The sequence below is a fragment of the Diceros bicornis genome, chromosome 2 (genome assembly GCF_020826845.1).
Source record: "Diceros bicornis minor isolate mBicDic1 chromosome 2, mDicBic1.mat.cur, whole genome shotgun sequence".
In the NCBI taxonomy this organism is placed as follows: Eukaryota; Metazoa; Chordata; class Mammalia; order Perissodactyla; family Rhinocerotidae; genus Diceros; species Diceros bicornis.
This window is the reverse complement of record NC_080741.1, coordinates 10,197,757-10,224,263: the sequence shown is the minus strand read 5'-3', so window position 1 is coordinate 10,224,263 and position 26,507 is coordinate 10,197,757. Positions and strand designations below refer to the sequence as shown.

General features: G+C 42.0%; 1 protein-coding gene across 1 annotated transcript in view; it reads right to left on the bottom strand.

Moving 5' to 3' along the window:
• Window positions 1-16,773, bottom strand: part of SLC9A9 (solute carrier family 9 member A9) — a 527,923-nt gene extending 511,150 nt beyond the window's left edge. The window contains exons 1-2 of the mRNA XM_058551402.1: window positions 16,467-16,773; window positions 453-655 (exon numbers count right to left, since the gene is read on the bottom strand). Coding sequence (XP_058407385.1) covers window positions 453-655; window positions 16,467-16,641 — 378 coding nt within the window. The 5' untranslated portion in view covers window positions 16,642-16,773. The remainder of the gene's footprint in view (window positions 1-452; window positions 656-16,466) is intronic.
• Between the last annotated feature and the right edge of the window lie 9,734 nt (window positions 16,774-26,507).

Here is a 26,507-nt window from a genome sequence, read left to right as displayed (position 1 = left end):
GCGTGTCTGAATTGCCAGAATCACTACTCTTGCGTTTTGGGAGCCATTATTAAGTAAAATGAGGGTTACTTGAACACAAGCACTGCGATACTGTGACAGTTGATCTGATAACCGAGACGGCTACCAAGTGACCAATGGGCGGGTAGCGTATACAGTGTGGATACACTGGACAAAGGGATGATTTACTTTCCCAGCAGGATGGAGCGGAACAGCATGAGATTTCATCATGCTACTCAGAACGGCGCAAAATTTAAAACTTATGAATTGTTTATTTCTGGAATTTTCTTTTTAATATTTTCTGACTATGGGTAACTGAAACTATAGAAAGTAAAACTGCAGATAAGGGGTGACTACTGTATACAGGTGTGTCAATGCATTACATATGGTGATTCATATACGATGCGATTATTTATAGTGGAAAACAAAAATATATGACCAGATAGAATCCTTACCTTTTCAAGTATAGCATTGCCTTGATGAGGATTGATGTTGTGCTGGCTTATCTCTCTCTTGTATTTGTATTCATAAACTTGGTCAGTGATATTAATCAGCAGAGTTGATGGACTGAAGGCCAGTTTCCCACAGTCATACACAGTCCCACTCTCAATATCAGTTGGTGCCGTAGCATATCGTAAGATTAATCCCATTATGAGGCCTAAAATAAAGAATAAATAATTGCACTGGAGGAAGGCAAACTAAAATGTTCACTATCAGACGCTTTAAATATATGATTTGGAACTTGTAGGAGTGGCAGGAGAAAGGGTTGGGTCATCGCCTGGTTTAGAAAATTGTTCACTCTTCCACAGATACCAGTCCAATAGATTGTCTTGTTAAATATTTTCGGTGGACACTATTGCTTGAATATCCAGCATATATTCCCCTTTTTCCCTTCCTAATAGACCCAAAAATTTTGGAGAGAAGAGCTACCCACCTCTTCTACCCATCCAAGTGCTTCAAAAAACCTCTGCTCTATGACAGATACTGGGTGATCTAATCAGTCTGGAGATGGGATTCCCCTGGAGAAAGTTTCTGGTCCACAGATCCGCACACAGCTAAGACAGCCCCATCAGACGCAGGAAGCATTTCTGTACCATGCTTGCGGGAGAGGTGTTCTTGTGCTCTCTCTCAGTATGTGACCAAGGCAACATGTTTCTCCATTTTTTGCTGGCACTATCTTGAGACTTTGAGCGGATCCAGTCCAAGGACATAGTCAATATACTGAGGATGGTAGGAAGAAGACACAGACAGAATCCAGGCCTTGGATGACTTCACTGAGTCACCAGATCAACCTATCCTGGAACAACCCTAATTCTAGACTTTTTGCTACGTGACATAACACATTCTCTAATTTTTCAACCGATTTTGAATCAAGTTTCTGCTTACCTGTAGCCAAATGCATCCTAATGATATAACATTCCTTTTAGTGAAGAGTTGAACCCAACTAACAATCCTTGACTTTTAAGTTTACAAACTCCGTTAGAATGCTCATGGTAATCTGATAACTGTGAACTTTCTTAATATTAGATTTATTAACAAATAGCAAAGAAACTTCAGAAGTCTACACATTCCTCAGTTCAAAATTAGGATTGATATATGTGTTTTAAGATAAATCCACAATTTACTCTTTAAAACAGCAAATGTTGGAGGTTTTACCACTCTCTTATGAATCCAGTCCTCTAATAGCTTTTCATTTATTTAATAAAATATTTGTTGGGTGCATATTTTGTGCCAGGCATTTATAGATTTAAAATAAAAACACAGTCCCAGTCCTACAGGAGCTCAAGTTTGTAAAATGAAGACCCATAAACAAACAATTATAATTCAATGTGACATGTGCTATGACAGCTGGTAAGCACTCTGTGTTATATGAGTACAGAGGAGACACTCCAAAGCCTTCGAATGATGCAAAGCTTTAGATGAATCTTAAAAGGTCATATAAGATTTGTCCAGATGAGCTGAATCAGGGAATGAATTGGGCTCCAGGCTGCACACGTGGGTGGCAGCATGTGAGTGACAGCAGAGACAGCTACCAGTTCCCCAGGATTTACATTCTCCAATGTGTAGGATAGCTGTCGGAAAGTGGCTGATCGGCCGGGAATTGTGTTTCCTGGCTGTCTTGCTTCTGGTTGGGTTCTCACCAAGGGAATATAAGCAAAAGTGATTTGTGCCACTTCTGGGCCACAGCATCGAAAAAGTAAGCGAGTTTTCTCCCTTCTCTTTCCCCATCTGTGAGACGGAGGGGGAGGAAACAAAAGTCCTATAGAGAGACAGAGTCACCAGACTGAAGAAGCCTGGGTCCCTGAGACACCTGCTGGGGGAAAACCATCCACCAACCAGAAATACCTGCATTGTTATGTGCATGAAAAGTTAACCTCCATTGTGTGGTCACTGACATGTTAGTGTTTCTGTGCTAACAGTCACTAGGATAACCTAATATAATGTATAAACATAGAGGGATTTAAGAAATCTGGTGGATTTAGGGAGTCAGTAGTGGTGTAAGAGCAGAACAAATGAGAGAGAGAGAGACAGAGATAAAGACAGAGACAGAGATAGAAAGAGAGAGGACTCTAGACTGCAGACCATAGGCAGGGACTGAGTCATAAAAAGGCTCCTCTGTCATGCTAAGAAGTTTGTATTTTTAACTCAAAGGTAATGTAGAACTATTGAAAGATTTTAGGCAGGAGAGTAAAACAATCAGGTTTTCATATAAGAACTATCGCTTTAGCAACAACATGGAGAACTAATTAGAGGAAGAGGTGAGAAGGAGAACAGATTTCTTGCAAGGATATTTTTATATTACTTATTCCTACTTCAGCATCTGGCCCACTCCTCCGTAGCAGTGAGAAATGCTGTATCCTAACCTTTGTGAGCAAGAGAAAATAAATGATGGGTATGGAACCACCATGAGCGCTCAATCCGCCACCGAGCAGTGGGCACCTTCCCCATGCAGTGTCAATATCATAAAACTAGTCAGGAAAGGGAAGGGAAGACACATCATCCACACGCTGGGTGGTTTAGGGGGGCTGTGTAAGACCATCACTTTCCAACACTCTCTGCCTAGGAAGGATTCATTTTCTAAAAGTTACTCGGCAGGTACCGTGAGGGATACTATGACCTCTGCTTTCTACTTAAGTGGTAGATAAAGAATGGGGCCTGAACAGAAAGAACCTGTATTAATATCATTCAAAATTCCCAGAAGGTAAGCCATTTATTTTTGCAGTATGCTTTCAATGCAGTAATAAAAAGTAAACATGAAGTGTCCGCTGTTTTTTCCAAAGCAGGGAAAACAACTATTGGTCATAATAATGAGTGCCTAGTATCTGGGGCCCTGTGATTAAATTCATACAAGGCCTCAAACCTTAAATGGCCCTGCCTGGCCCTCTGCACTTGCTCTGGTCTCAGCCTTCGAGAAGAGGCACTCTGGAGTAAATGGAATAAGCTGCTTGCCGCCAGAAGTGACCAGATGTAATGGCCATGAAAATGCGCCTCTCATCTCCCTCGGCAAGGAGTGTAGTTGACTGACGGTCTCTGCTCCTGTGCTCTGGGATCCGTGACCGCATTCGTGCTGAGGCCAGCCAATGACTGAGCACAGCAGGGAGACTAAGAAAGGGAGATGAGGCTCCTCTGAAGGGCCATCATGGCTCAAAGAGCCACCATCAGCCTTGCCAAACCTATCTTAGAATTGCACCACAGCCTACAGTTTCTCCTACCCAGCCCTCCTTCCATCCCACTCTCCACAGGAGTTGGGGCTGCACCGGGGTCTGACAGCTGACCCAGCATCTGCAGGCTCCCTCCCCATTTTCCCCCAGAGGAGTTTCCCCAATAAATCTTTTGCATAACTAATCTCTTCCCAGGGTCTGCTTCTCAGAGGACCCAAATTAACAGATTAGACAAAAGGCTGTGGCCCCACTTCTCTCCAACCCCAAAGGTTGAGCGGAATCATCGTCATGGGGGCGTGTAAGGGCCAGCAGGGAAACCACAGCCTCACAGCACACTCGGTTAACGAACGCACGCACCCATTTGTGTGACCCACTGCAGTAGCAGCAACTGGAAAATCCTCATTTTTCAGAGGCCAGGCCCCTACCCACAGAACCTCATAATACTTTAACAGCCAAACACCCACTCAGTGCTTTAGCCACATGCTGACACAAATACGGAGTGTTGCGTTAACACACTCCAGCACATTATCGTATGAGAGCCGGTGACAAAGTAGGATTGCTGGCAGGAAGAAAATGCTAATGAAAGGAGGTTGTTTTTATACCCACGCAAAGACACAGGATAGAGAAAGCACTAACCACTTGTGCACAGAAGCAGGAAAGAGGAGACTGGCTGCCACAGCTTATGGACACAAACCACCACTCTCATTAGTAAGCCGTGAACCAGGACCCTACCTGCCCAGGAGAAAAGGAGCTAGCCTGCCCCAGCAAAGCAACACCACCCAGCACAGATGGACACAGCCCTGGTCCCAGGTTGTATCCTCACAACCAGGGCACTCCACTGAGCTTTGCCCCCTGGGCAGCTGGTGGCGTCACCTTCTCCAGGCCGAAACTCTAGACCAGATGCATCCCCTGTCCTTACAAGGCTGGGCATCTGGGCATCCAGGGCAGCAGCAGTGTGGACCTGCTCTCTCATGAACCCTGACCTCTCCAACCGCCTAGAAGCCCTGGGATGGATCTTGGACAATAGGCCTCATCCCTAAAGCACTCATCATCCTACAAAGTCCACCTCAAGTCCCACCTGTGGGGGGCGGTGCTCTGATGCAGCCTGTGCTCATGGAGTTCCTCATCTTTGAGTTCCTACAGCACCCACAGTTTGAACCATACACTTTATTGCCCAATTTTATAAAGACTTATATTATGCAGCATTGCTTTGCAGACCTTGGCTTTGTCTTCCCCACTAGACGGCGAGACTGCTTAGGGCAAAGACTCTGTGCTATTCTTCATCTCTTTTCCTCTGGAAAGGCCAAACACTTTAGGCAGAATTGTAACTCGACTTTCTCCGAATCCACAAACCCCCTTGGGGTCAAGAAGAAAGTATCTTCTGAGTTAATGTAGTCAGTCAGTGACCAACATTTTAAAATGTCACATGTAGGGAACATCACACCAAATGCTGTGATCTTCCTGTCCTTGAAGAGCTCTCAGTAGAACTTCATAGCAGATGCCCACCATGCAGTTAACACGGTGATGTTTGTGGGAGAAGAAAGGAGGGAGGGAGGAAGGCAAGAGGCTAGCCTCACGAGCACTCCAGATCAGAGGCATTTAGATATACGAGACTTGTCTTCCTGGACTGGCTCTCACTTCATTCTCCACAACGAAAATATGAGAAAACTGCACTCCCTTCTCCCTCATTCTGCTTTCATGCCACAGACACACAAGACATTGCTAGGACTTGTGGGAGTTATAAAAATGAATAAAATACGGTCCTGGCCCTAAAATATTAAAGTATTTTAATCCTACCAGCCCTTTTCTTCCTGCCCAATCCTGTGGTCCTGATTTCCAGTAAGAATAAAGTACAAGTGTTTCCTCAGTTCTTCTTATATTAGGCTTGCGTTTCATAGCCAATTCCCCTGCATCTTACTGACATTCATTCTACATGATGCCAGAGCATTTTCCTAAAGGGGCTTTTCTTAGAGGAATATGAATAGGGATTTACATATATATATAATAATAATTAAATTTATATATAACGAAACAGATTACAGAATGGTTTTTAAAACACAGAGTGTTAAAATCCTTTTGGCTATGTGCACACCTATGAGTGCGTGCCTACACTGCCACCCTGCATGGCACACTCCAGCAGGGTCCCTTCAGATTCTGTTTCTGTAGAAGTGGTGTCTTTGGAGTCACACAGTGCAACAAGCCCAGTTGTACACATGTACCTAATCAGACTATTACACAGGTACATATTTAGATGCCACGTGATACTGGAGAGAATTTAGGAGACTAAGCAAATGCAGTTAATACATGAAGATTGTGTAGTAGTTCTTTCACTCTCTATGCATTGAGCAGCTACTAAGAATAACCTAGGTAAATGGGGCACTGCCCCTTACTAAAACAAGAAGATAAATCCTTAAGCTATATAATATTATATTCAATTTGATAAGTGTATCAGACACTGTTGATTGCCAACCCTGCATCCATGCCCTCTTCTTCCCAGCAAAGCCCCAATTTGTTCAGACATCTACCCCTCCCCACACAGCCATGTGCTCAGGATAAGTTGACCTCACTCTCAATTCCAAGGGTGTTCCCATTCCACTTGTGATGACTGGTGCTAGGATGGCATGTATCAACTCTATTCTGCTGAATAAAAAGTGATGAGAAGCTGGCCAGGGCGCTTCTTAGAAGAGTCCTGACAGCCTAAGAGAGAGACAGAGGAGAGATGAGCTCTCTTCTTCCTCAGGATATGGCTGGGCTCGCTGAGGACACCAGCATGTGCCACACCCACCTTGCTGCCAGCCTGAGGCTGAAGTCAGCCAGGAGAAGAGCAGAACAGAGAAAAGGAAAGACCCTGGGTCCTTAATGACAATAGCAGCCTGCTGAATCAACCAGCCCTGAAGACTGCTCTGGGCTTCTAATTACGGGAGATAATAAATGTCCTTATTGTTTAAGTCTGTTTCAGTCATGGTTTCTGTTACTAGCAGCTGATTGCATCCTAAGAGATACAGATGTTTTTACTTTCTTTTAACAACTGAATGTACACAGTCCTAAGGAACCCTAAAGGAGAGAACAACTAACTCCACCCCCCAAAAGTGTTAGGAAAGGCTTCACAGAGGAGGTTCTTAAGGATGCATAGAAGTCTGCCAGGTAGAGAAGACGGCATGGACTTTCTAGGGAGAAGCATACAGAAATCGGTGAGCACTGTGCCAATCAGGCACATGAAGCAATTTGGGACAGCCAACTAGGGCAGCTGAGATCAAGGGCCCCAGAACAGCTGAGGAACAGAGAGTGTTCAAGAGGGAGGGATGGTTGGCAAGAAGGTCCTGCGGAAGAACTGAGTGAGCTCTTTGTGCGAAGCAGATTTGCTCTGTTTCGGAGCAGAGAAAGCTGCATGTGGAGACATTATCTGAAGGGAGAAAAGAGAATTGAGATACGATGATGACATGGAGAGGAAGTTAACGTCAGAATTAGTTTATATGCGCATGTACGTGAGGAAGAATTTAGCGAAAGCATCTGAGTAGAGGAATTTCAAGATAACAGGAATAAAATAAAGCCCAGTGAAGAGTATTCTTCATCATTATTACCAAAAAGTGTTCTTTACCATTGATTTTTTACATTGAGAGATTCTTTAAGGCAGGAAACCGGCAATATTATTTTAGTCACTCAGATATAAAAAATACGATTCAAATGCGGGAATGAAGAAAGAAAGGGTGTGACAAATATTCTAAGGAAGCCAAGTCGATGGACGTCATTTAACTGTCTGTGGATAGTATTCACAAATATTAGACTTTAAGTGGTGTCTCCACAATGGTTAACTTTTTACTTGATATTTATCTACCTCCTCCATTTTATTGAAGTCTGTCAGAACACTGATTTATAGAGATGATATGGATTTGAATTTCAAATGCTAAATGCGTTTCCTAACGTTTACCCCCCAGTTTAGTTTTACCCTGAGATTAGTCAGGGATAGAAACGAGAGTAAAAATATACAATGCCTTCTGGTTATTTAGGGCTTTTGTTCTTTCTCTGCCCTCCCACCACCCTTCTAAATTCAAAGAACTAAAGGAAAGTGTGGGTGCTGCTAAAAAGTGACACAATTTATTGCTTTGTGCTAGCTCGCTATCAACTTGCTTTGGTGAAGAAAAGAGTCCCACGGGGGTTTCAGAACACTCGCCAGCAAGGATATTCCAAGGTGGAAAGTGGTCCATGAAGCTGTTCCACCTTGGGATGCCTCGTTCAAAGTGTCTATCTTCTCACAGGATAGAGTCACATGGGAAACGACAGAAAGTCCCAGCCATCAGATCTTCCACCACGGTGGTGTGACCAATGTTTGCCCCCATCCTTGGTGCATACCCGACAACATGCACACAAACACACATATGAACACACACACAAACACACACCCATGCAGACAGAGCACACACAATATACACAAAAACACACACACACATCCACACACACAACACACACATTTCACAAGACTCTGGGATTCCTATCATAGTATTATAGATAACTTTTCTCCAGAAATTATCTCAGCCACCAACTTCTACACAGCTAACACCCTTCCTTGCAATCATCTTAAGAAGTTTACAGAAGAAATATAGAGATAGAGATCTCTAACTAGATACACACTGACTAAAACAAAATGATTTCTTACTTTATGTTTACACAAAACAGTCTATGTTTTCTCAAACCAGAGGTGGAAACACTACAAACTATTGTAAATAGTAAAAGAGGGAGGGACTTTCCAACAAATAGAGATTGTCTCCTAAACCCCCTCTTCATCACAGGAGAAAATGGAGTGAGAAAGAGAAAAGATGGGAGAAAATAGAGATGAAACTAAGAACTGCATGTTCAATTTTATTTTCCAGGTGAAGTGGTTCTCAAACTTTAGTACATCAGAAGCTTCTGGAAGGTTTATTAAAATGCAGATGGCTGGACCCTACCCTGTGTTTCTGACTCAGTAGGCCTGGGTTGAGACCCACATATTTGCATTTCTAACAAGTTCTCAGGTGAGACTGATGCCGCTGGGGTGAGAAGCACTGTCCTATAAGACAATAGTTCCCACCCGTGTGAGCACCATGCCAGTTGCGGAACTCCATCAAAATCCACGCCTTCTCAGGCTCATGTACATGGGTTTCAAAGACCTTGGAAAACCCAGAGGTGTAACTAATGATTCTACCTTCAGTCTCTTCCAAAAATACAATTCAATTAAACTAACATATGATGAAAGCCTATTTTGCATGATCCACATGAATAGGGCACTGCCCCTTCTCAAACTATGTACAGTACCTTCCACACCCTTGCTGGCAACCACAGGCAATTAAAACCAGAATAACTGTGGATCTGCAACAATGCTTTCCTGATGCTGGGGCAGGCGTTTGCAGGTCGGCCTCATCGCCCTCAACGCAGCTACTTGGCATGGATGCACTTGCACAATATTGCTTCCACTGTCTTTCCCATGCTGGGCTTTTTGCAATGGACAGTATAACATTTCTGAAGCTTCAAGGTAAAAGAAAAACTTAACTACCTGCCGCGCCTCCCCAACCTTTCCCCACTCCTCAACTTCATGCGAGAGTTACATGTCAAGAGCAAGAGCACATCACGAATGTGAGGAGAGGACCACTGTGGCTTTCAAAAATGGTGTTCTTGCCGATTATTCTGCACAGCCTTGGCCAAGTTGTAAATTTTCTGAGTTTCTGTGTCCTTATATGCAAACTGAAGAGCATCACGCCTGTTTTGCATGGATGTGGATTAGCAAAACGCAGATAGTTAGATATCTCAATCTCTATGTTTCTTCTGTAAACGTCCTAAGGCACCATCACCTGGCACAGAGTAGACATTTATTAAATAACAGCAACACGTTTAGGGCTAAATGTGTAATATAGGTGAAAGAACACGGGTTTTTATGGTCCTGGGTCTGAAGCTCAGCCCTCTTCATTACCAGCAAATTACTTTATGTCTCTAACTGTCAGTTTCTTCATTTGTAACGTGAAAATGATAACACCTCCCCCCAACACACATGCACACATAAACACGCTCAGGTTTGTGATACCCGGTGGCTGCATGGAGCCAAACTGCCAAGGTTTGTCTCCCAGCCATGGCATTTAGCAGACATGGGACCTTGGGTAAGTTACGTAATTTTTTGGATCTTCAGTTTCCCCATCTAAAAAATGGTAGCCGTGAGGATTAAATGAGTTAATATATGTAAAATACTTATGACAGCATAGTTCATATCATAAATGCTATTTGTGTTAGCTATTTTTATTATACGTTAGTTTGACATAATCTATGTTTAACAAATGTTATTCATATCTCCACTTCCCTAACCATATAATTTTAATTCAGTTTAGACTAGATATAACATCTCCATAACTAGTTTGAATCAAATTCATTTTCTGTTTTTTTTGTGTGTGTGTGAGGAAGATCAGCCCTGAGCTAACATCCATGCTAATCCTCCTCTTTTTGCTGAGGAAGACCGGCTCTGAGCTAACATCTATTGCCAATCCTCCTCCTTTTTTTTTTCGCCTTTTTCTCCCCAAGGCCCCACTAGAGTGATGTATGTCACAGTTGCACATCCTTCTAGTTGCTGTATGTGGGACGCGGCCTCAGCATGGCCGGACAAGCGGTGCGCCGGTGCGCTCCCGGGATCCAAACCCGGGCCGCCAGTAGCCGAGCGCGTGCACTTAACCGCTAAGCCATGGGGCCGGCCCCCCAAAATTGTTTTCTTGATGTGCACCCACATTAGCCTTCAGAACCCTGAGAGGGACCCTGTGAGGCCTATAGTTTGCTCTAAGGTTTTCCTCTACAGCTCCTCAGGGATTCAGAAGCACAGCAGAATACATAGGAGGTTATTCTCTTAAAATCAACTTTTAAAAACCTACAGAGAGCAATATGCCTTTGATTCTTCCACTTTTTCTTTGGCTAACACTTTGTCTTGTTACATGCCGTCCAGTTGGCTCCGACTCCTGGCAACCCTGTGAATGAGTGATGTCCACAGTGTCCTGTCCTCAATAGCCCTCCTCAGCTCCTGTGGACTCATGCCTACAGCTTCCTTTTGGAGTCAATCCATCTCATATTTGGTCTTCCTCTTTTCCTGCTGCTTTCTATTTTCCCAGCATTATTGTCTTTTCCAAAGAATCCTGCCTTCTCATGATGCGCCCAAAGTGGGAGAGCCTCAGTTTTATCATTTTTGCCTCCAGCTATAGTTCAGGCTTAATTTGCTCTGGGACTCACTTGTTCATCTTCTGGCAGTCAGGGTATCCGTGGAGCTCTCCTCCAACACCACGTTTCAAATGAATCAATTTTTTTTCCTGTCAGCCTTCTTCACCGTCCAGCTAATGCTTTACAGCATGGAAAACCTTGCCCTGAGCTCTGAAATCAACCTTTTTACACCAAAAGGGAGAGCAAGTTTAGTTCACTGGGCTCTTAACCCTAATTACCTTTCCTGCAGATCCCTTGAAATTAAACCAGAGCTACTCTGATTTTCATAGGACGTGCGTCCACAAACCCCTGAATCCAGCCAGCCCTCACTGTTCTGGTGGTGTAACTCGCTCTCCTCACTTTTCTGACAGGAATTCAATAGGATTGACTGAGCACCATTACAAAATGGGAGCAGGACTGGAAGAACTAAGAGGGGTGGAATTACTAACAAATCCTGTCTGGGAGAAAGGCCTGGATACGTTAGAAGCCGGTAGGTAGGGTTCTGGGGAGAAAGCTGCTGGTTTAGCTTAGAGTGGCTGAGAGCCGCCTGACGGCTGAAGTCAGTCTTGGCCTGAATTCTGAAGGACTTTTGCAGCTGGAAGGGAGCTTAGCGACATCTATTTCATTTCTTCCTCATTTTACAGATGAAAAAGAAAAGCCAGAGGTTAAGTCACTTGCCCAACGTAATACATCTAGCTGCTGAAGAAAAAGAAAATCATCAAGATTTAAAATCCCAAATCCCCAAGAGAGCATCCAATGCTTTCTCCACAAAACATGCCACGTTTGAATAAGTAAAAACCCTCCGAAGGGCCTTCCAGGCAGGCGTCGGGTGTGAAGCGGTAGTAAACATCTCCTGTGGGCCTGCCAGTCAGGAAGGCGGGGCTGGACCAAGCAGAGCAACACGGCAGGGTGGAGCCACACCACGTCCAACAGCCCAATTTCATCCTGAGGAACCTCCGAGCTGTGCTAGGATGAAATTAAAGCCTTATGATTTTTCAAGAAACATAGCTTTTAAACCTTGGTGATTCACCATGTAACTATACTTTCTTTAAATCTTGAAAAACATGCTGTTGAGTGAACTAAATTGACCCTATTAAACTGCCAAGTTTACTCATAGATGATCAGACATAGTTTAATAGGATATAGTTTAATGAATTCAAAATCTGAGCTTCGTGGCTTGACATTTCTCTTCTGCCCACTAAACAGTGAGCAAAATTTCACAAGCATTCAGAGACTGTCTCTTCTATTGTAAGGCCATCAAATCAAAGGTAGAATTCTAAGAGGTTTAGATTGTTCTGTCCCTAAACTCAGATCCCAACCCTCAAATGCATGGCATTATGAATGTCCTATAAAGTATGGGAGCCCCCAGTGATATGTAATCGAATTCTTAATGCTATCAGGGAACAAGGAGCAATTTTTCTTTTATAAACAATGAGCAAGGGATACAGAGCCCCAAGTGAGCAGCACTAAGTGCACCAGCTGCTGTCAATCAATATTTTGACCATTAATAGTCATTTAAGCTTTTAGTCCAATTTAAATGACTATCACCATGGCTTATATTTTAAACGAGTAATGGATTCTAATCCTTCAATTTTGAAATAATGAGACCCATAGACTGTCATGAGACACAATTACCCATTACTGTTCCTGGCGAAGCAAAAATATTCTCATAATGCTGCCACTAATTTTTAAAAGCATCCTAGGACCCTTAATACCAAGAGAAAAGTTATTTTTCGTACAGTGGATTATTTGTATTTGGAGTATCAAACTCATCGCCAGTGAACACAGAGTCAAACCAAACACCACACATTATTTTTCTTGGGCTCTATGACCCTTCATATGATGTTTTAAGGTTAGCAACTGGGAGATTGTATCTAACAATAACTATAAAAGAGCAGTTATATGTTCTATTTGATCACTTTTCCCCTCATTTTTCTTTAATTGCTTATTTCCTAAGTCCCTGCTCCCTTGAGTTTTTTAATTAGATTCCCTGGTATAATGATAAAATGCATCAGCATCTATTGTGTCTTCTAAAGGACATTTGACACACATGAATGGAATACCAGCGGAAAGGCAGATGGCAGACTGGGCTGAGGTATTACAGGAAATTCGGCGCTTCAGAAAAATATTTATGGTTCTTGCTACAGTGAAAGTGACACATTACACAAATAGTTGAGAGCAAGAGCAGTAGTCAGTCCAGTAGGAGACTGTCAGCCAAATTCATTGGTAAGCATGGACCATGAAATCTTAGACAACGTTTTATTACAAATATATTTGTCTATAGAATAGAGATGTCTGAGGTACAGTTTGTTCTCAAATGTGCATCTCCTTTAAAAAAAGAGACTTTTAAAGGTTTTCATTTTAAACATAGTTTTGTTTCTTTTCTTTCCATTGATTATCACCATGCCCCTGGTAGGGCTCCAGCAAAAACCATGGGTTCCATCCTCTGATGACAAAGGGGTTTATGTAGTCCTACTTTATAATTTCACTCTTTTGGACTTTCTGGAAAATAGAATCTATCTGACTAATCCTAAAAGCATAAACAGTTTGAGGATGCGTCTGGATCTCCCAGACACATCCTCTCCACAGCACAATTATTGAAAGAATTTACTTATTTTAAAATATCTTCGATATCTCTTAGTAGAGATGGAGGTTGAATCCCAGCTCGGCAGCTAACTAATTAATTACATGACCTCCATCTCTCCCTTTGTTTCCTCACCTGTGAAATGAGGATATTGGACTTATGATCTCTAAAGCTCTCAATCTATGAATTCCAAATTCATTTATAACTAGGCAATTAATTCACTTGGCATCTCCTTTTCCCTTATCATTTAAAAGTGTTTATTAAGGGGGCCGACCCCTGGCGTAGCAGTTAAGTGCGCACGTTCCGCTGCTGGCGGCCCGGGTTCGGATCCCCGGCACACACCAATGCACCGCTTGCCAGGCCATGCTGTGGCGGCGTCCCATATAAAGTGGAGGAAGATGGGCACGGATGTTAGCCCAGGGCCAGTCTTCCTCAGCAAAAAAGAGGAGGATTGGCTTGGATGTTAGCTCAGGGCTGATCTTCCTCACACACACACAAAAAGTGTTTATTAGAATGTCCCATCTTGTTACTCTGCTATAGTTTCAGACTATTTTATTACATCACTGACAGAAAGTCCCTAATAAACATTTCAGGTATAACATTTCAATCATCCCTGAAGAAGAAATACGAGAAGAAATACGAGAAGTCACCATACGGACTATTTTCAGAGATTATCAGTGAGAAATCTTTTAAGATGCACATGAACCTTATTAGACAGGTGGATAAGTAAAAGCACATGGACTCTGCCATGAGTCGCTTTTCCGTTTTGGGGAAGTTACTCCACTTCTTTGAGATTCAGTTTCTTCCCCTGAATAATGAGGTGGCTGAAGAAGATAACCTCTAAGATCCCCTTAAGTTCCAATAATTATAATCCTATGTCAACAAAATAATTAAACAACACTAAAATAAAAGCTTTTCATTGACTTATATAGTGCAAGATGATAACTCAAAGACACTCAAAATTCGAGTAACAGAATAGTTATACATATATATGCATGTCTTCATAATTTTTATAATCTTTTTACATTGCACCATTTCAGAACTTGCTTCTAATAACTTTTGCATAAAAAATTCATGAAAGACAGAAATTACACAGCTCAACATAATCCCATCTTATAGGCTAAATTGCCTTAAGAATAGCAATTCAGAGAAATTCCATCTCAACTCTTGTGCAACGTGCTAATATTTTATGACTTCAACCACAATTTAAAAGTTTCATGGAGTTTTTGAGGATTAAAAGTAACCCGGAATTTTTCAGGTGCAAAAGTAAAAATTACACTTGTGTGTTGTGAGTATAAAGTATATTTCAATTTTAAAAGGTGACCAAAATTTAATCAAGTTTTACATAACAATGACTCCATCACAGATAAGCTGAAATTGGCAAATGAGTCATAGTTCAATCAAATTCAGGGCTGTGAAGAAATCTTTCCCTTTAAAAAAGTTTGTGGGTCTGGGAGGAAGTAGGGAGAACAAGGGAAGTCAGAACAGTCATTACAAAACAGTTTGTAATTTTTAAATCTCTGTTGTTTAGCTAAACCATATGTAGCCCTTTTTAACACCAAGAATTACAGCTTCTGGCTTCTCAGGTTACATCCCATATCCTCATTGATTATTTATTAACCAACTCAAGAGAAAGATCCAGGTCTACTGATGATGGGGAAGGGTGAATGACTGGAGCCTAGGGCTTTACAGCCGACAGCATCACTTCCTTTCTGCTTACCTATTTCTCTTTAACCTGATTGCGAGGTTTTTCACCTCAAATAAGAGTTCTGTCCTGTACTTTAAGACTCTCAATACAAAGGAATTTAATTCTGTGCTCTAAGTGGATCAGCACAGTCTCCTGAAAGAAATTACACTGCTTAGCCTGAAACTTCCGCCTCCCAGCTCAAGTATCTCACAGTGGGATCCAGCTAAGGCATAGGATTTCTAATGGTCTCAAATCACGACTGTATGTTGTTAACATCAGGACATCATATGGTTAGCATATAAAACGTGCATTGATCCTGTTCCCTGATACTTGGGGATATAAAAGGCTTCAGGACTTCCAAAATGAGGGAAGGGAAATATAACTATATCTTTTGCTATGAATTATAGAAATGCCTCACCTGTTCCCATTGTGTTCAAAGTTTCTATCCATTATCAAGCTGAGATAAGAGTGGTAAAGCGAACTATTTCGTCAATAAGATCAGTTTTAAAACTACTGGTGTCTTGCATTTTACTTTAAAAGATGAGAGTACAGACTAGATAATCTCTGTCACATTTTATTAAACTTTCTGAAAGGGATGACATGGTAAACTGCACAGAAAGAGCAATACTTCGGGAGTTTAAGATGTTAAACAAATGCTTTTCCACACCTTGGGCTCCCTTCCCCCCAAAAAAGATACATGACAAATAATACTGATAATGACAATAATTATAAATTAGAAAATCTGAAATCAGGCTAAGAAATGAAAATTACTGCATAAAGAAGCTCTTGTATATTAGAAGAAAATAATATAATTATTTCATATAATTAAAATAGATTTGGACGCAATTATTCTAACAGGAGGGGTGGGGTACGTTTCTGCAAGTTTTCTTCTTGAAACTAGTCTATGTAAGAGGATTTGCTCCATACATTTTTAAGAGATGTTATTTCTAGAACTTTATAATGCTCATCAGTCCCTCCTGTGAAAGAAGGTGCTCTTTGTGCCTGCACAGCCATCACTTCCCCATATCTATCACTACAGAAACAAACAGCTACCCTGCTTCCACTCCCCACATGACAATGGACCAGCATCTGTCAACAGACTCGCATTATGTGCCGCGTGAGAACATGGCTGTGACATTTACTCTGTGACAAGGCAAATTTCGGCAGTTCATCTGGAGAGAGACGAGCATTCATTATGCTGCAGCACCTTTCATCAAGCTAATGACACTTCAATCAGCACATTTTCTCCAGTTTCGGTACTTTGCCATCTGAGCACAAGTCTCTAATTACGCCCAAGCAACAAGTTTCACATCAATTCTACAATTTCCGCACTCACCGTACACCATCGCTCCTCCAGTTTCATGCAAGAAGCGAAATCGATGATTTTTAAATAACCAGATTGTCAAAATGGTAAGGATGAGCAAAAAATTAAAGACAAGCAGCTCCACCGCTCCCTGATGCTGAAACTGATACTCATCCTTCTCTGACACGAGCCTTTGCTCTCTCTCCATTCTCCAGTCTTCTCAAGATTCCTTAGATAAAAACCCGGATAAGGGCTATTTTATCAACGTTTGCCCACGACAGTCTGGCTGCCTGAGGATTTCAGAATAAACACTGCCACTTAAGTTGCTACTTCACCAGCATTCTGCCCTGGCTTAGCATTCAGATGGCTTCTAGTTACAACTTCCTGTTTCTCTCTTAAAGCAGCCTCGTCTCTTTTCAAACTCCCGAGTGTGGTTTCATCATCGACTCTTACTGCCTTAACTGATTCATTCCACGAATTCATTATCTTTCATATTGGACAAACCTGCAAGCAATCATCCTGATATCTTGAGTTATGATCTTGTTGTTTCAAGCAAGCCTCCTTAAGCTGCATAACTAGTGAATTGTAGATTAATAACAAAACAGATCACCTTACATCAGCAACCTTTTCTAAGTTCAAAAAGCCAACACCCGAACCATAACCTAGCTCACATGCGAGATTTTTTCCTTTCCAACCAAAGCCTACCAATGTGGTAGAGATTGATAGCTCTGGTTTGACGTAAAATGATTTCACAGAGAGTTTTTTCAAATTAAGAAGCAGGAAAGAATTTCATATATGACTCTCTCTCAGTTTGATGTCTTTTTTGTGTGTGTGTGAGGAAGATCAGCCCTGAGCTAACATCCATACTAATTCTCCTCTTTTTGCTGAGGAAGACCGGCTCTGAGCTAACATCTATTGCCAATCCTCCTCCTTTTTTCCCCCAAAGCCCCAGTAGATAGTTGTATGTTATAGTTGTACATCCTTCTAGTTTCTGTATGTGGGACGCAGCCTCAGCATGGCCAGAGAAGCGGTGAGTCGGTGCGCGCCCGGGATCCGAACGGGGTCACCAGTAGCAGAGCGGCGCACTTAACCGCTAAGCCAGGGCGGCCCTCTCTGTTTGGCTTTATATAACTGGTAGTCACAAGAGAAGCATTTAAATTCTGAACCAATTGTTTTTGCTTTTAACAAGAATAATGAAAGCAAAAGACAAATGGAAAATTCTGTCTCCATCTCTACGGCTGTGCTGTTTGGATGTGTTGAGTCAAAAAAGAAAAGAAACTAAACACATATCTTTGAAAGAAGAAACCATACAGCCATCCTCAGTAATGTCACTACATGGATTTCTCTTTGTAGAGCTTCTGGCCCAGACATTCAGGACCCACAGAAATCTACCACAGATCACAAACCTCCTCTGTCCTGTGGCAAAACAATGTGGTTCACTGAGGAAGAGTCTGCCACCAGCAATGAAGTTTCCGGAATCGCAAGACTCAGACCTTGACAGGGCTCCGACCAGTGATGTTTCTTCAGATCATCTGGCGGATTGGTTCTGTTTGAATTCATATTTTTATGCTTTTTTTTTAAAAGTTCAAGACTATACTGCCATGCTGCTTTCTTAGCAATTGTTATGATTTTTTTGCCTTATTGGTTCTATAGTGCAGTTAGATACATTCCAAGGTTGGGTAAGATTTTTCATCATATTCTGATATTATTATAACTCAGGAGAATTAATCCTCTAATATCCCCATATTTGACAGAATTAGAATTCAATTTATACAGTGGAAGTGTTCATGGAGTAGGATGAGTCCAAATATACCCTCAAAAGACCTTGTCATCGAAAGCTAGAGGTGAAACATGTAATATCTTGGGAGCTAACTAGCTCCTCAATAACAGTTTCACCCACAGAGAAAGTCTATCAAGCACTTAATGTAAAACTCTGCTGTTTCAGCTTCTGTTCCTTCTGCAGCCTCTGAAGCTGATTTCCTCTCTGAGTTTAACCCAGCAGGGGTATTAATGTGGCTGCAGATGTACTGCCCTTTTTGGGAGGCATATCTGTGATGACTAACATTCAAACTGTTTTGAAATCTGTCAGCTACTGCTTGCAAGCATTTCAAGAAGATTTGCTAGCAGGTTCTACCTTTATAATTTTGCAACCCCACAGGTTTAGTCTTGTCGCTAGATTTACAAGATAACCCAAACCCAAAACCTGGCAAGTCCCTATCTTTTTTTTCTTTCGGTCATCATTTAATTACTTTGGTTTCCTTTTAATAACGACAATGATTCCACCTAGGTAGAATAAACTTTCTTTTGTTGTCTTATGATGACATTCAATTTTACTCTCTTACCCAATGAAGCAACTAACTCAGCCAGACGATTTAAGGCCCTCAGAATGTTTTGATTGGCTAGTACATTGTTTTCAAAAGTCCCAAATTTGATGTCAACATATTCAAGTAAGTACATTTCACATTAAAAAACCATACACAAGGCTTCTCTAGAGAAAATTGGTAAGACCTGGCACAGTGGGCCCTCCTTCCCGTGTGCCGCACTCTGTGAGGGCTGAGTGGCTACCTGTTGGCCCCAAGTCCCATTCATCCCTCTTCACTCATTCATGTTCCCTGCACGGCCCCTGCAGTCATTTGAATATGTGGCACCTGGTTTATTCCAGGAATGGAATGCATTCGCTATTCTGTTGTCCAGCCCTGATGCTGCTTAACATTAGGTTGGAAAGCTGGGAAGAAAAAGGGGTTCAGGAAACTTCAATTCTTTCACTCAGAAAAGTATTTCACTTCCCCCACTGTATGTTTTCTTCTCAGAGATCATTTATATTCTGCTGTGCCAATAAAAGTAAGAAAATGAAATAGAAATATATATCAATTTGGTATCTACTACAGACCAGAAAATATGCTAGGAAATTTAACTTAGTCTAATTCAGTATTCATAAAAACCCTTCTACAGATGAGAGATTTAAGGCTCAGAGAGGGTTGATAACATATCCAAGGTTTCACAGCCAGTAGGAGTTAAATTTATGTGTGGGGTTTAATGGCCTTAAAATGGCATTTCAGCTACGGTGATCAACTCATCTTGGCTTGTCAGAGACTTCCCTGGTTTTACCACAGAAAGTCCTGTATCCCACGAAACTCCTTAGTCACAGGCAAACCAGGACAGTCAGTCACCCTAAAAGCCAAGGTTCTGTAAATTCACAAATCCTGTACTGTCAATAATACCTGTTCTTTATGAGATTCCTGAGGGAGATATTCACACAAAGAAGAATAACAATTAAAATTTAAGGCACTGTTCTATTAGCTGGTGACCATAACACTTAGCGCCAGGTTCTCTGATGAAGGTGGGATGGAACCCAAAACTTAGGCACAAGGCCCAAAGAAGAATTCTTGATTGACCCTTAATCCCAATCTTAACACCTGCTGGCTACAAGACACAACATGCAGGTGAGAGGAAGTAAAGAGAAAAACAGGACGGCCCAGCCTGTTGCAGCGAGAATGCCCTGCCTCAGCTTGCCCATCTAGCCCCAGGGAAGGAAAGACTTGCAGAAAGGGGCCTCCCAGGCCAGGTCACCTTGTGTAGTTTAGTAATCTCACCCACTAGTGAATGTGACCAGTTAGAACCCATAGACTACATTCCAGAATCTGACCAATCATTTGAGAGTTCTTTGTTCTTGGAGAGGAGAGTGGGGATTGTGGGCTCAGAGGATCGAGAAGGGAAACTTTCCCACAGTGAGGAGAGATGCTGAGGGTTCCCCTTCCCTGCTGCCTGGAGCTCCACCCTGCCCAGTCTTGGTTCTCTCTCAACCACTGGGCTTAACAGAAAATACTTAAGTCAATGCAGGCCCTTGGTTAGCAGAAATCCCATTACCTTGTTTCCTTGGCCTCTCCCCTGATATTTATCCCTCTCTGGGACCAGTGAGATAGGAGTTTCATATTTTGCCACCTAAAGCTTCTGAAATGAACCAGGACAGAACTGTAATTAAGTTTACTTGAAGGCCACACAATGCACTAAACCAAAAATTCAACCCTTATTCTAGTTGCAAACTTGCCATAAATCCATCTGTTAAAGTAATTAAATGAAGTAACCATTAGATTGAGGGGCTCTAATGCCTTGGTAGCCTATGCAAGCAAACCAAACATAAGCCAGAGGCAATTCCCTCAAATCCAAGAAAATGAAACTTAACAACCAATTACAAACAGCCAACCAGACTTTCCCAAATATGGCAACCACTTAAGCTATAGCCAATCAGATAATTTCCTTGCTTCGCTTCCATGTGTTCTCTATAAGAAACTTCTCTCCTAGCTGCTTTCAGTGGAGTGCTCCTAACCAATTATGGTTTGGTGCTGCCCCATTTGAATGGATGTGCGCTCAAATAAACTCTTAAAAATTTTAATGTGCCTCAGTTTATCTTTTAACACATCTTAGCTTCCCCTACCCAAAAAAGTCACGTCAGCATTTAAAAATGCCTCTAATTTGATCAATATGAACTCCTCCCATGAGTAGATTTCCACAGAGAAATGAGAATTCAAAAATTTCGCAGGAAAGTTAAATTTCATAATAAACACTTAAACAATATTGTGTCTCAAAGAAATTCACCACCCAGTACCTGGTTTTTCTTCTTCAGCCTCTGCAGAGTCTGGGTCTCTGGTCCCAGGGTCATGAAGCCAGGGCATAACCCCCAAGTCCACATTCTTTCCACTGCTCTTCATTATAGTGGCAAGGTGACATAAAGCTCACTGCAAACTAGTGAAAATGAGAGGATTTCTGTAATTTTATTAACTCACGTACAGAAACTTGTGGCATAAATGAAGACCTCTTCCTTCTTCTACCTCACAGGGTGTATTCCAGCTATGCTCTGAGGAGGGAAAACTGGGGTACAGACCTCACTCCTTTCCCAGGTGACGTCTTATCTCTGGATTGTTGATCCCTGATGCCCAGGAGTACAGAAGAAGGTCCCCCATCCAGCGATGACCAGAGAGGAGGGGAATCCCCTTCCAGTCGCACTGGATGCTGCTTGCTCGTCTCGCCCCAGCAAACACAGATGGGATCCCACTTTTATTCAGGCATTTCTTCACTGAAGAGTCCCAAAGCTGTACAGAGCTGGAGGGAGGCAGCCTGGCATTGTGCCTGGGATCTAGCCATGTCATCCCTATGCCATCAAAGGCAATGGGCTCACAGCTAAGGCTTCGGAGTGAGGAGAGTCCCAGATGGGTATCCCGTGATTCCTACTCCAGCCTCTTCTCTCCCTTTTGTCCCCCACCTTCTATCCACATCACCCCTTTTCTTTTGTAGAGGGCATCTCTTCAAGAAACAATGAATGTTATGTGTCAATTATATCTCAATTTAAAAAAAAATTTTGTGTGTGTGAGGAAGATCAGCCCTGAGCTAACATCTGCCAATCCTCCTCTTTTTGCTGAGGAAGACTGGCCCTGGGCTAACATCCGTGCCCATCTTCCTCCACTTTATATGCGATGCAGCCACAGCATGGCTTGACAAGCGGTGCGTTGGTGCGCGCCTGGGATCTGAACCTGGGCCGCCAGCAGTGGAGCACGCGCACTTAATTGTTGCGCCAGGGGGCCGGCCCTCATTGGCTTTTTATTTTGGTCAATCTCTGTGAGCTCTTCACAAGGCAGGGTTAAGTTCCGGCTGGCTGCAGTGGCTGGAACCTCCCCGCCCCAACCCAGGACGGAGGCTTCGGAGAAGGAAAGAAGTATGAGCACGGGAGCCGAGGATGGGAGGACAAGACGGAGAACTGCCACTCAAGCTGCAGCTTGTTTTAATGCAAACTTCCTGCAACCAAAGACCTGAGAATATTCATTGCCTTGATCTCCATTCAGTGTCCACACGATAAATTCATATTCTTCTTAGGATATAAGTTCTACTCTATGTCTTACAAACTAATAACTCTGACCTCGTTAGCTAAAAGATACTTTGCCCTATCACTTCTCTGCTAAATTATACAATTTTTATATGAACTGACAAAAAATAGCACCACACCCCTCACCTCTCCCTAACCTCTGCATTTTTCTCCAGTGAGAGAAAGGGACATAGGAGGAGAGAAGGCAGAGTTCTCAACAAGGTGAAGTTGGATAAGCTTGGATATATTTTTCTGAAGTGAAGTTTGTAAATGCCAAGCAGATTTTGACAGAAATCCTCTTATTCCATCCTAAATCTGTTCAAAATCCTTTGTGGTAGCCTTTGTTGGAGGATGTCTCAATGTGGGTTCCCTCAAAAGCAGAGCCTGAGACAAGGACTCAGGTGCAGATGGCTCATTTAGGAGACGATCCTGGAAATCACAAGTGAGAAAGTTTGCACAGAGACTAGGAAATACCATTTTTCAGAAATAAAATGTTAAGCCTTATTGTAGCCTAATCCATTCTCCTTTGCATCCATATCTTTATAGGGTCTGTGTACTTTGAAACTTTAATAACTTGACTTATAGATATGCTCAAAACATTTCTTAAGCAGCACCTAAGATGAATTTTATTTATGATTAAGGCAACTAAGTTACACAATAAATTCCATGACAAACAATATGGGTCTCCTAGATAAGAACGCAAATTATGCCCTATGGTCAGCACAGTTAAAGCCCCATATCACTTGTGCAGAGGAAATTCAATTTGCTTTAAAATGTAATTTTCTGATGGTTATGTCATATCTAAAGTTTAAGTTTTAAATTAAAAGTTTAGAACTACCCTGAGACTCTTTGAAGACTATGTAACTTGGCATATGCACATACAAACATACCCTCCCAAAGTCTTCCTCCAAATAAATTTTAAATCAACAATAGGTGTTACCTATTCATTTTAATCCAGTCTAGCATGTTTTAAGGGATGTCATACAACAACGTGATTTTATTTCTGTAAAAATTTCCTGCATTACTGTCATTACAATCACAATTTTTGTTGTTACATATGATGTAACAGATCCAAGAATGTTTCTTTGTTACCTAGGCTAAGGATGGATCCACAAATATAACAATTATATTATTCAGTTAGAAAATCCAAACATCTGAATAACCCATCCTCATTTCTAAGCTCTAGCTGAATGTTTGTGTCTCCCCAAAATTGATATGTTGAAATCTAATGCCCAATGTGATGATATTTAGAAGTGGGGCCTTTGGAAGGTGATCGGCTATTGAGGGATCTGCCCTCATAAATGGGATTAGTGCCCTTATATAAAGGAGACCAGAGACAGCCAGCCCTGATCGCCTAGTGGTTAAAGTTTGGCACTTACCGCTTCAACAGCCCAGGTTCCCAGTCGCAGAACCACACCGCTGATCTGTCAGTTGCCATGCTGTGGTGGCGGCTCACATAGAAGAACTAGAATGACTTACCAGTAGGATATACGACTATGTACTGGGGCTTTGGGGAGGGAAAACAAAAGAGGAAGATTGACAACAGATGTTAGCTCAGGGTGAATCTTTCCTTGCAAAAAATAAATAAAATAGAAGAGACCAGAGAGCTCCTTCGCCTCTTCCACCATGTGAAGACACAACTGGAAGATGGCCGTCCGTGAACCAGGAAGTGGGTCCTCACCAGACAACAAATCTGCGGGCACCTTGACTTTGGACTTCTCAGCCTCCGTGAGAAATAAATGTTGTTAAAGATTATGGCATTTTTGTTATAGCAGCACAGATAGACTAAGACACTAGGTGAGGGAAATTGTTTTTCAGAATATTATCGCTACCTATAAATCTCAATTAAAGCTGTAACAGAGAACATTGTGTTACAGCAGCTGTTGGGAAGGTTCTTCTAGGTTCACAGATTCCTCAACAAATTACTAAAAAGATAGATAATCATGAAAATTTACTCACTCTTAGCATCCTTGCTAAAAGAATAATTTTCAGTACATTTAGGCTTGAGAATTGAAGGACTATAAACAATACACAGTTTTTAAATGTTAAATGAAGAATCTTTTTTTAAAAATGAAAATGTCTTCCTAACTCTACTTTGAACTTACCTTAACCTTGTCTGTTAAGGTATAATCGTGAGAAATATTGAATTAGGAAAGAGCAGAATCAATTGGTTGTTAGCAATTTAAGATTGAAACAGTATTGAACTCCACCAAAATCTACTCTTACAGCTAGATTTACCTCCATGTGAAGAATGGAATTGTTCTGTTAGAGAGTCAGCAGCCTAACCATGCAGCTCTCCTCTTCCACCATCTTAACCAAAGGAGAATACTCACATGACAAATAGCTGAAGAAGAACACAGTCACACCCACAATATAAGGCTTTTGGTGAACTATGTTTGAGAACGTAGCTTAGACCAGAGGCCTCCCACCTCACCCCAAATCTACCAGGAGGCTGAGGAGAGCACACTCAGAGACACACCTGCTAGGACAACACCTGATGTGCAGAGCGGAATCCACATCTATGCACTCAGCCTGTTTTAAGAAGGGAGCCCTCCTGCAGAGACACAGCGGGAAAAAGAAAGAAAAAAATTGGGGGGCTTCACCCACCCTTCAAACTTCTGGGCTCACTTTGACTGCAGTGATCAAATAAAGAGAGAAAATGTTCAGCCTTTTCTGCTCCCGAGCCCAGGAAACTAGTAAGATGTGGCCCCACAAATGTGATGCCTGGATCACCCACCAAACATTCCTCTCCCAAGGGATCAAGAGTGAGGCAGAAGCTTCCTCATGGCTCTTCCAAAGGTCAGAAGTATAGTAGATATTTCCTCCTGCTTGGACCCACACATTCGTGTGGGAATGCGGGGATAGGAGCAGAAGGAGTCCCCATCAACTCTCCCCAGGTATTTGTTCTTTAAACCTGTTGGACGTAACTGTCAAACCTGTGGTCGGCTAGGGGCAGATGACCTACTGCAGAGAGGAAACCAACATGTGTCTGCGCAGTCCTGCTCCTGTCCAAGAGGAGGCTTCTTTTGTACCCTCCTGGGACCAGCGCATTGAATGGTCTAACTGTTGCCGCCTGTGAGGAGGGGTAAGAACTCATTAAATTTGCCTTATCTCCACCCAACACTGAAGGATGAAAACTCACTCCTATTCAATACTTTTTTTGTAAGTTGTGTTGATCTACATTGTGCAACCAACTCAAAAAAAAGTATATAAGCTCCATGTGGCAGCATAAAAAGACTCAAAAAATACACCTTAAAAACAACATTCAAACACCCCAAGCTTGAATATTAATTATTTGATTATTAAATTATGAGAGAAAGCACTGAAGTTTTAAATCAAATTTCCCTTCTCCTTATGAAACTAAATTAAGATTTTCTCCTTCTCTACTTTCTGACTTGGTTGGATTGGTCTCACTTTCATGGGGCCAGATTTCCTTCAGCAGCTGCGATGTGTGGGGCCATTTGAAGCACTAGATACCTACAGCTTCTTCAGCAACTACAAAGTTGAATTAACCAAAGCACAAAGTCTTCATGATTCTGCTATGATGAACAGGACACCTTGCAGCACAAGACTTACTCTAACAAAGTTTAGAAAACACAAGCAAGCAATTCCTGTCCCACTAGAACATTATTCTCAAGCAAAATGATCCGGCCCCAGGTTTGTAAATAGTACAATCCAGGTCTATACTTTTGTTATCATCCATAGAACATTGCTGAGTTTTATCTTAGGGAAAGGAAGGCACGTGCAGAAAATGCAAAGTCACAGATAAAATATTTTGATTTCAGGCAGACCAATACAAATGTCAACCTGAGCATGTGGTCCAGAGGCCCTTACCAGTGAATTTTAACCCAGAAGGGAGAAATTGCCCGTTCATTGTCACACCACATTTCCTGCACCAATGGGGAAATTCGCTTGGATATACTGTCTCACCGTTAGAGAGTGGCATGTAAAATGCTATCTTTTCTAAAACTTTGAAATGTGCAGTGGTGACACCTCTATTCCAGTCCTCCAGTTTTATCCAAACTGGTCCCCTCTGTGTCTGTTCTGTGTGTTGCAAACCTCTTACTTATTTATTAATGAAATGATAAACATCTGAATGTTTTACATACTCCACCATAAAATCATGTGAGGAAACAGTTAAAACAAGAATGGTGATAATTTTATGGTTTGTTAGGGCTGCGTGATGGAAATATTGTATTATTCTCTCTACTTTTGTG